The sequence below is a fragment of the Mirounga leonina genome, unplaced genomic scaffold, assembly GCF_011800145.1.
Source record: "Mirounga leonina isolate KUSES-001 unplaced genomic scaffold, KU_Mleo_1.0 Mir_152, whole genome shotgun sequence".
Classification (NCBI taxonomy): Eukaryota; Metazoa; Chordata; class Mammalia; order Carnivora; family Phocidae; genus Mirounga; species Mirounga leonina.
In genome coordinates this window covers 21,042,733-21,052,412 of record NW_023270380.1, presented here as the reverse complement: position 1 = coordinate 21,052,412, position 9,680 = coordinate 21,042,733, and the positions used below count along the sequence as shown (strand labels likewise).

General features: G+C 45.4%; 1 protein-coding gene across 1 annotated transcript; it reads right to left on the bottom strand.

Moving 5' to 3' along the window:
• Positions 1-971: 971 nt before the first annotated feature.
• On the bottom strand, positions 972-9,228 carry LOC118013015 (histone H3.3A). Its single transcript, XM_035008695.1, has 4 exons — positions 9,104-9,228; positions 7,505-7,655; positions 6,120-6,273; positions 972-1,623 (listed from the first exon to the last, which is right to left on the bottom strand). The coding sequence occupies exons 2-4, from the start codon at positions 7,630-7,632 to the stop codon at positions 1,495-1,497; spliced, it is 411 nt and encodes a 136-aa protein (XP_034864586.1). The 5' UTR covers positions 7,633-7,655; positions 9,104-9,228; the 3' UTR covers positions 972-1,494.
• Positions 9,229-9,680: the final 452 nt, after the last annotated feature.

The window sequence follows — 9,680 nt, the reverse complement described above, 5'->3', positions numbered from 1 at the left end:
GCAATGGATTGCACTAAAAACTATGATCCCATGTCAAGAAATCAGAAAACAGGCTCTAAAACAAATTTCATAATTCTCTCATTAAGTGATTTTTGATGGAGAATATAAAAAAATGGAAGTTACAGTTAAAAAAGAGCTCGTGAGCAGGAAGAACAGAGGCCCAATGTTCTACACCTTATTGACTGCGAGTTCTCGGCCCATCGACTACCTAATTTTACTTCTAGAGTAGCTTCACAAACTCGAATGTGACAACTAATGTCAGTCCATTAGGGATGGGTTACAGGCTTTAAAAGGCTTATTACCCTCATTTCACACTTATCATTCCAATGCTAAACAAAACAGTGCTAAGCGTTAACTGTTGATGCTTGATCAGTAACTTCAGGGTTCACACAGCATCTTGAAAGAGCCCAATCTCCAACGCACGAATTTTTAAGCTTAAGACTTACTGTTACATTTGCATTTAAATTACCACTGAACAAAGTTTAATAGCGTAGTAATGTTTATAAACGTACCTTCACTACTTACGAAGATTGTTAAATAGTTTTACTTCCACGCGATTCTGTTGGCCGGCTAGGATCGGGAACGATTGGTTTATAATACAACATATCCAAAGAGTTGAAATCTGGTTTTCACAGATTTACTCTCTGCAAATTTTATTTTGTTTTAAAAAGTTCTTAAGTCATCTCTGCATCCGAAGTGAGGCTCGAACTCATGACCCCAAGATCAAGAGTCGCATGCTCTTATGACAAAGCCGGCCAGGCGCCCCCAGTCTCTGCCCATTTTAAATCAGGATGAAAGCCAATAGAGCTCTGGTTTCCTTCCCACACAAAACTCCTTTCCCCATCTTGCAATGGCCTCATTGCAGATGTAAGGTGACAAAACACTTGATGATACTAAAATGATTTTTAATACGGATATCATCAAATGGCTCAACTCTACGGCTAAGGTGGACAATAAAGACCAAAAGCAGGTATAGTTTAATGTATTTTAATAGCAAACTTACAGGAACAGCACAGAAGACAGACAACATTAAAAACATGTACTTGCATGTAGGACAACTCAGTTAGAAAAGTATAACGAATGGATGGATCTACTGTATGATAAAAATGCTACAAACACCATTTAGTTGCCGTCAATAAGAAATTTACTTATTTTAAAAAAATCCAAATGCTGGCATTGTCCAGAAAAATTTAACAGGTTTATTTATAATTGTTATAAAGTTGAACTGCTGAAACGTGTTCACTGAAACATTTTGACTTGCATTAATGCTTTATGTCCCCGCATTTATATTAAAAATTCACACACAAATGACAATGGAAAACCTGCCAATACCTGATTTCTGTCCCCTATTTTTCCACTTGCAATCATACACTTAGGTACCTTTTGACCCCATGGAAAAAAAATATCTAACGTTCAGAACTACCAATAACAGGAAGAAGAGAAATTTTTTTTTTTTTTTTTAAAGAATGAAATGTTTTCCATCATAGTGGATTCTTAAGCACGTTCTCCACGTATGCGGCGCGCTAGCTGGATGTCTTTTGGCATAATTGTGACACGTTTGGCATGGATAGCACACAGGTTGGTGTCTTCAAAGAGGCCCACCAGATAGGCCTCGCTTGCCTCCTGCAAAGGAACGAGAAAAAACTATTAATGGTGTTATGACCAACATTTAAGATGTATCTGCATCGGTGAAAATGATGCAGGTTTCTGAACCCTTTGAAAACCTACTTCAGGTGACGTTGACTGTTTTGCTGAATGCTTCCACGGAAACGGCCTTTCAGCTTTGTCCCGCAGATGGTGATGAACAGAGAAAAGCTCATTTGGAAATCTTCATCCAATTACACAGAAGTCAAATTATTTCATTACTAAGAAAGTTTTGACTTTCCTAAAGTTTAACATGTGATTTCTTATAAACTGAAATGTCTTAAAAGTATATCCAACTTAATCCAAGAAATCCCACTTAAGCTTGAAGATCCTCCCTTATCCTTTCAATGATAAATGGAATCACATATCCAATCAAAACTAATACTCCCTCCTCCTTGCCAGGGTCCTCCTTAGTCTGAACCCCAGTCACACTCCAGTATCTGCTTGAACCCCTGCCTTGCCAATAATCCAAAATAGCTGACCACTGGCTCCCATCACACAGTCGTCTACCTTTCCTTTGAAACCTCAGTCTGATCACACGAGAGGACTATGGGTCCCAGAACACACTAGATCAGTGTCTTACTGACAGACTTTGACCTATTTGGCCTAGATGTGTCCCCTCCCAGGTGTACCTTCCTCTGTGCACCCCTATCTGTAATGACCTTTTACCCTCTAGTATTAATATTGATCCCTCTAGTATTAATATCAATCCCTCTAGTTTTTCCCATTACACTTTAAGATTCCTTGAAGGCATCCTCTTATCCCCACCAGTGCTCACCAAGTGCCAGCCGTAGGGACTCTTCCCGGACATCTGGCATGGGAAAAGGAAAAAGAGGAGCTTCTACTTATAATTAACTCTTAACTCAATTGTTCGTCTATCTTAACAGCTGTGGAAAGTTGAAGCATCCTTTAGTTGAACCTGGAACATCTGCTTACTCATTCTGGAATGAAGAATCTGTGTTACCAGCCCAGGCATCAGCCCAGCTGTTCTACTGGAGGCGGAGCATGAAATGAGAGGTTATTTGGCCCTGTCTCCTCCTCCATAGGGAAGTTACTTCTCTGTTCAAGATACTCAGAAAAAAATAGATTTTTATAGTTGCTATTTTTGTTTCCATTTTGGCATCTTTAGGCAATGATAATGCACCAAATACTTGAGCAATTAAAGCCACGTATGCTACATGATACATAAGATACGTAGATGGGAACAGCCAGATTTGCTTTTCACAAACATGATTTTGCAATAAAACTCCTGAGATTTATATGTAGATGGGAACAGCCAGATTTGCTTTTCAAAGCATTAACACAGCAACAATGAATTCAAATGATTCACATTAATTCATCATATGGAAAAACTACTTTTTGCACATTTATACCTTCATCTTTTTTGCCGCATGTCTCTCTTCTATAAAAATTTGTGTCATCCAAATTTGACCACCCCCTACATGTTTTTCTGCTGCATTTGTTAAGAGTTCAAATCTTATTTACCCATTAAAGCCTAGCTCAAGACTTCCGTGCAGGAGAAAGCGAGTGCTTCTCTTAGCCCTGGCTCCCAAGTGCAGGTAGCTGTGAACTCCTCCTAATTCCTTGGTACTCACGGGCCCTGTACATTTGCCACCTTTTAATGTAAGTTACGTAATAGTCTCATGATGGTCAACAAGTATTTATTTTTAAAAATCTAACCCTATTTAACTTTGCATCATTTCCATGCAAACATTCCAAAGAAATGTATTAAAAGCCAAAGACCTTATCCAGGGATTCATTCTTAAGATATTCTAAGAAATGGGTAAAAAGTTTGGAAAACATGGCATACTATAGCCTGCTCTAAGGGGTTCATAATGCACATCAGATACTACAACTGATGCTCCTCAGGAAAGATACCAGTTTAATTTTGTTCCACCCAACATCATCTCACGATGATGCACATCTGGAATGCTTTTGCCAAACCAAGCACTATGAGCCGCTATATGGACAAGCCAACAACAGGCCCTGTGATTTTTTTTTTTTAAGATTTTATTTATTTATTTGACACAGAGAGAGAGGGAACACAAGCAGGGGGAGTGGGAGAGGGAGAAGCAGGCTTCCCGCCGAGCAGGGAGCCCGCTTCTCCCTCTGCTCGTGCTCTCTATCTCGAATGAATAAAAAAAAAAAAAAAAAGAGTGGTAGGATCTAGGCACCCTGGTCCTGGTCCGACGGGGCATGTGGGGCTTACTTCCGTCTTAGAAACCGGCTAATGCTGGTTTTACAGGTTCATGTCTGGTCAGCTCTGGGGGAGTACTGGATACTCCCAGGGGATTGGACCATGACCATATTTCTAATTCTGTCCCACAGGCCCTAGGGTCTCCTAAACATTAAGGCTGTAATGGGAATTAAAGACTGCCACGTAAATGTACACCCAACAAACATCATTTTGAGATAATGGCAAAAGAAAAAACATCTCACAACTACAAGGAAAGGCTCATTTACAGCATCTTGAGTATATTCAAGGTCTGGTTCTTCCACCATTTCAAAATACCGAGGTCTGTATCTTTAACACAAGAATACCTTAGTCCAAACTCTCAAGACGTTAAAGGCAAAGGTTAAATTTGAAGTTCGTCAACTCCCGAGTATCTCCCGGCAGAGCCAAACTATCTCCCTACCCTGCTCCTGCACCACCGCCCTTCTCATTTAGTGCTGTCAGGAAACTTGTCAACTGTGTGATTCTAAAGCCAGAAACACAGCGACTTCTGGCATTTTGTTTTAACCGCTCTCTTCTATTACTTTATTTCCATTAGCAAATTCTCCATCTCCAGGTCTTTAAGAGACCTGAAGCGTACGTATACAAAAACTATCTAACTGCTGGAGTACCACAGGCAGCAGGGGCAAACATTCTGCTTCAAACCAACACAACCACACTTAATAATGTAAGACACACCCCTCAGTGACAGGGACAATGGGAGTTTAGACATGAATTAAAAAGACAGTAGTCTTATACCCAGATTGTTTAGTCATTTCAATTTACAAGGCCCTACCACTGACAGGTGAGCTCAAACATGTGGGACTCCCAAGGATAACATGTTCTTGAAGCAGAGTTGGGCTAACCAGAAAACAGAACTAGCAGCTCTGAATCAAACGCCTGTCAAGCTCAGTGATGTCTCTGTGTAGTTAACAACACAGTGGGTAAAACGTGATTTGCAATTGTAGTAATCCATGAGACCTCAAGACAATCAATGATTAAGAGAAAATAGTTTTAAGTCACAGCACTGTAAATTTTAGTAGTTTGAAATTTCAGCAATTTCCACTCACTGAGAATCTAATGGAAGCCTACTCCTGGAATCCACCAATCAAATGAAGCTCAGACTAACCATAGAAACAGTTCAACCAATTACACTTCAGTAGAGAATCCACCTATCAAATCTCCCTCACATATAAAGCAAAGGCTCGGCTCGGCAACAGCAACCTGGAAAATCCCCCCATGGAGTACACGAAGATGGTGGACCCTCCCCACCAGAGATTCTGATCCAGGTCGGTGGTGCCTAGCAATCTGCATTTTGAATCACTCCCAACCCCACGCTCTGACGGAGGTGGCAGTCATAACCACACTTTGAGATTCACTCATCTAAAGAATGCCAAACACTCTATAAAATAGGTTACACTTTCCCAAGTGATTTAATTATACCCTTACACCTAATCAAGTACCTTCTTTGTGGGCATTTCAAGTTTTAATCTTGGCGCAAAACACAGTACTTCAGATACACAACCACCTCTAAAACTATCAAGAGTTCTGATGCCCTGGTGCTAAGATTAAACTCAACAGTTTCCCATTTAAGTGGAAATCCATAATCCTCTTTAGCTAACCACAAGTCTTGAAATCCCTGTCCCTTAACACATACAGTATAATCTTTAAGCACACCTTTTCTTCCTATCACCCATCCAATCCTAACTACTCTGTGCTTCTTTTACCTCAATTCACAATTCTTTAGTACAGCCTATTCCCAACCCAGACATTATGTGCTCTCTGCTTGCACCTGCCTCTTCAGAGTCAGCAGAACATTCATTCTACACCCTTTTAGAGCGGCCAGTCACTGCTTAAAGCTGATCACCAACACAGACCTTTAGTCCCATGTCTCTGTAATGTCCCATTAGGGGCATTAAACGTCTCTGCACCCAGAGACGAACAACAGGGTTCTTTTCCCCTTTAAGCATTGTTCTCAAAGCAACGTTTAAAATTTAAAAATGGTATACAGAAATGCGCACTAGGTTTTGGCATCAAATGGGTTCAAATGAGGACTCCGTGACCCAAGCGGGTTCAAATGACATTTTTGTGTATATGACCTTGAGCAACTTAACCTTTCTGCCATCTCAATGGTGATGTAAAGGTATCATCCACCTTACAGGCTTGTGACAAATTATGTAAGCACAAGTAAAGATTTAGAATTGTTCTCGGTACGTAGCAGGGTGGCCACCTCTTACAGAGCCTTTCCCACCCGCCATTTTACCTGCAAAGCACCAATAGCTGCACTCTGGAAGCGCAGATCTGTTTTGAAGTCCTGAGCAATTTCTCGCACCAGACGCTGGAAAGGAAGTTTGCGGATCAGAAGTTCGGTGGACTTCTGGTAACGTCTAATTTCACGGAGTGCCACAGTACCAGGCCTTAAAAAAAACAAAACAATAAAAAACGCACATTAAGGAAAGGGTCACCATATAAAAAACGTAAAAGGACAAGCAGTTAGCTTTGAAGAAATGCAGTCATTTTCCAAAAAATAAACCGCTCATTTTCTATTCTTTAGCCTCTGTATAAAATTTCACTTATCAATTTATGATGTGAAAATTCAAGCCTATCAAGAGTAACGACAATACCTTTAAAGCAAAAAGTATGGTATTAAAGTAGAGTCTTGGCAGGAAGTTTATTCAAGTCCCGTTCATCTCCATCTATAACACAGATGTGGCAATAACTTCTGTTACCATTACTTGGGAGGGTGTTAGGCCACTAATCAAAGTCCTCATTCAGACTCTTCTCCACTTGGCACCATACTCCTTCCCACCCGCACCCTTAATTCTTCTAAAAACCCTACCAACACCACCCAATGAACCTCATTTAAACTACTCTTGTGGTCTATTTAAGTTCGATTCCCCAGGGTACGTTTACTTTGACTACTGCTCATCCCTCAGGGATGACAGAATTTGAACACTTACAACTGTGCAGTGCATCTCCCACTTTTTTGTTTTTTACTAAGTAACTGTGGGAAAAAAATGTACCTCAAGTCTGACTTATTTTCTTCCATCGAATGAGCTTTTATTTTAGAGTAACTATAAAATCATTTGTGGAGGCTAAGTATGGACAACTTCTGCCCTCTAATGGCAGATGCCCTTAACAACACTGCTCAGGGTAGTTCAAAACCCACTGTGCTAAGAGGAGGAAATAAACCAATTGAAATAAATGAGGGATGAGAACTTTACTCAAACAAGACATCCCCCATCTTGGTTACTGGTAAAATAAAAATAATATTAAAACTTGTCATTTTACCAAAAGTGACAGTGTCCTCAGAAATGTATTTTAAAAAACACTTTACTATTTAAAAAATACATATTACTAATGTAACAAACTGAATAAAACGCCACTCTATCCCATGAACGTTATTAGTGATTCAATTTGTCTCCTCTGGGTTCTGGGCAGTTTCAAAGTAAAATATTCCAATAAAACCCAACACTAAATTTTATATATATATTTTTTCAAGAATTAGTAAATATTCAAAAGTGGAAAGACACCGGATTCCCTAAAGCAAAAAGTGTGCTTATAATACATCTTAGCGTTGTATTACACAAATACTGCTTCCTTGGACAGACTTTGTCCCACTATTTTATTTCCTCTTTTTTAAAATACCTGTAACGATGAGGTTTCTTCACCCCTCCAGTAGAGGGCGCACTCTTGCGAGCGGCTTTTGTAGCCAGTTGCTTCCTCGGTGCTTTACCACCGGTCGATTTGCGGGCAGTCTGCTTTGTACGAGCCATGGTACAAAAACCTCCTTACTTACCTACCAGCATTAAAAAACAAACATCATATATGCAACTACCAAACATCCAAGTTTTCCTGCCACTACCATCACCCCCAGCCCCGAAAATCTGGAAATTATGACCAGTACAAAAAAAAAAAAGTCCGTAATGTAATATAATTCGAAAGGGTGCAGATTACGTCTACCCCCCAATAGGACTTCTTGAAACAAACTGTATAACTAGAAAATTGCTAGCATTAACGCCAATCATCTCTCAAAATGCCAAATCTGAGCGACAAACGGCAAAACAAAAAGACCCCTAACAGCCTCTGCTTCAATCTCTTTAATTAAAGCAGAAACTAGGTATGTCTGTAAACACCCGATCCACGAACAAGTCAAAACACCGAAGCCACAAACCACAGAAAGGTCGAGTCAAATATCGGCATTAAAAAAAAAAAAAAAAAGGTTTTCGCCCCCCCCCGCCCCCCCGCGGCTGCCCCCCAGTGCGCCTGGCAGCGCACAGATCTCGGTAAATATCGGCCAGCAGCCCTGGGTTCGCGTCTCTACAGCTCTCGAGGGCCGACGGGGCCGACAGCTCCCGCGGAGGGCCGTCCACAAAGCCCCGTCCCCGCGTCCAGCCCGCGGGGGCTCCGCGGCGACATTACCCGAGTGCCCGCAGCCCGGCCGCCCGGCTCGCGGAAACTTTCGGGCCCGGCCCGCGACCCGCCCGCCGCCCCGCGCGGCTCCCAGACCCCAGCAAAATGGAAACAATCGCGCCGCCGATCCGCTGCCTCCCGGACGCACCACACACCAAAACGCTCCAAAATGCCCCGATCCCCTGCCACGTGCCGCCCTCCAAAATGCAAAAGTTTTTTTGCATTTCAAATGCATCAAGTTTCCGCTTCTCCAAAAAAGGAGAGAAAAATGTCCCTCTGCGAAAAACGTTCCCCCGTTTATGAAACGGGGAAGAGAGAAACGGGGGAGAAAATATGGTCGGTGACCAGAGAAGAGAGACAAGATGGTGAAGCTTAGCAACAACTGTGGGGAGGCAGCAAAAAGCGAGTTACCCCGGGGTGGGAAGCGGCGGCGATTTCCAGCCCTTTCCCGCCCGAAAACCGCGGCCCGGGGCCCGGGGGCGGCAGTTAAGGGGCCCGCGCGGGTCGTGGTGAGGGTCTGGGGTCCCGGGAAGGGGCGGCGGGCGGGATTTCGCCGAAGAAAGGGGAGCCCGGGCCGCGGGGAGGAGGGAGAGCGGCTCGGCGCCGCGGCGGTGGCTGCTGTTGGGCTGAGGCGGCGAGAGATGGGGGAGAGCCGCCGCCGCCGCCGCCTCGGGCCGAGGGAAACTCGCTCCTCACCTCCATTTCAGGGCCAAAAAGTTTGCGGGCCAAGCCCGGGGGGGCCGCGGGGCCGTCCCCGCAGCGCCGGGGCCCGGCCCCGCGGCGGACGACGAACGGGGCTCGGTCCCGGCGAGGCGGGCGGCCGGGGAAACTTACCCCCCTTCTCCTTCGGCTGGAGCTCGGCGAGCTAGAGGCGGCGCTGGCGTTGGCGAGCGACGGCGGCGCGGCGGCGGCTGCGAACACAATTGAAAGATGGCTGACACCGAGGCTATCCCCCAACACACACCGCCCCGCCCCCGCGCCGCGCGCCAGCCAATCACACACAATGGAGGGAAGGCTCGGCCCCGCCCCCGCCCCCGCTCACGCCCCGCCCCCTCCCCTCCCCCCGCGCGCCCGTTCGCTGGCGCGCGCTCGCCCCTCCCCCGCGCGCCGCCCGCTCCCTCCCCCCGGCCGCCTCGCGCCGAGTGTGTACAAACACAAAAGACGTGCCGGAGGGTCGCCGGCTCCCGCCGCGACGGCCGGCCGCCCGCCTGTCGGCCCGCCCGCCCGCGCGCCCCGGGGCCGGCTCCCGCGCCCGGCCCGTCCTGCCCCCCAACCCCTTCCCCCGCCGCGCCCACGTCATCCCGCGCCCGGAGCCCGGGGTCCGGGCGCCTAGGGGCGGTGGGGGAGGGGCGGCGGCCCGGGCGCGGCCGGTGAACGCCCGGCCTGCGGCGGCGGCGGCGGGGGAGGGGTG

Excerpts from the sequence above, each read along its gene's own strand:
- LOC118013015 (XM_035008695.1), bottom strand. The coding sequence starts at position 7,632 with ATGGCTCGTACAAAGCAGACTGCCCGCAAATCGACCGGTGGTAAAGCA. Across the intron at positions 6,274-7,504 it reads AAGAAACCTCATCGTTACAG|GCCTGGTACTGTGGCACTCC; the intron begins GTATTTTAAAAA and ends GTTTTTTTTAAG. Across the intron at positions 1,624-6,119 it reads CAGCTATTGGTGCTTTGCAG|GAGGCAAGCGAGGCCTATCT; the intron begins GTAAAATGGCGG and ends GTTCCTTTGCAG.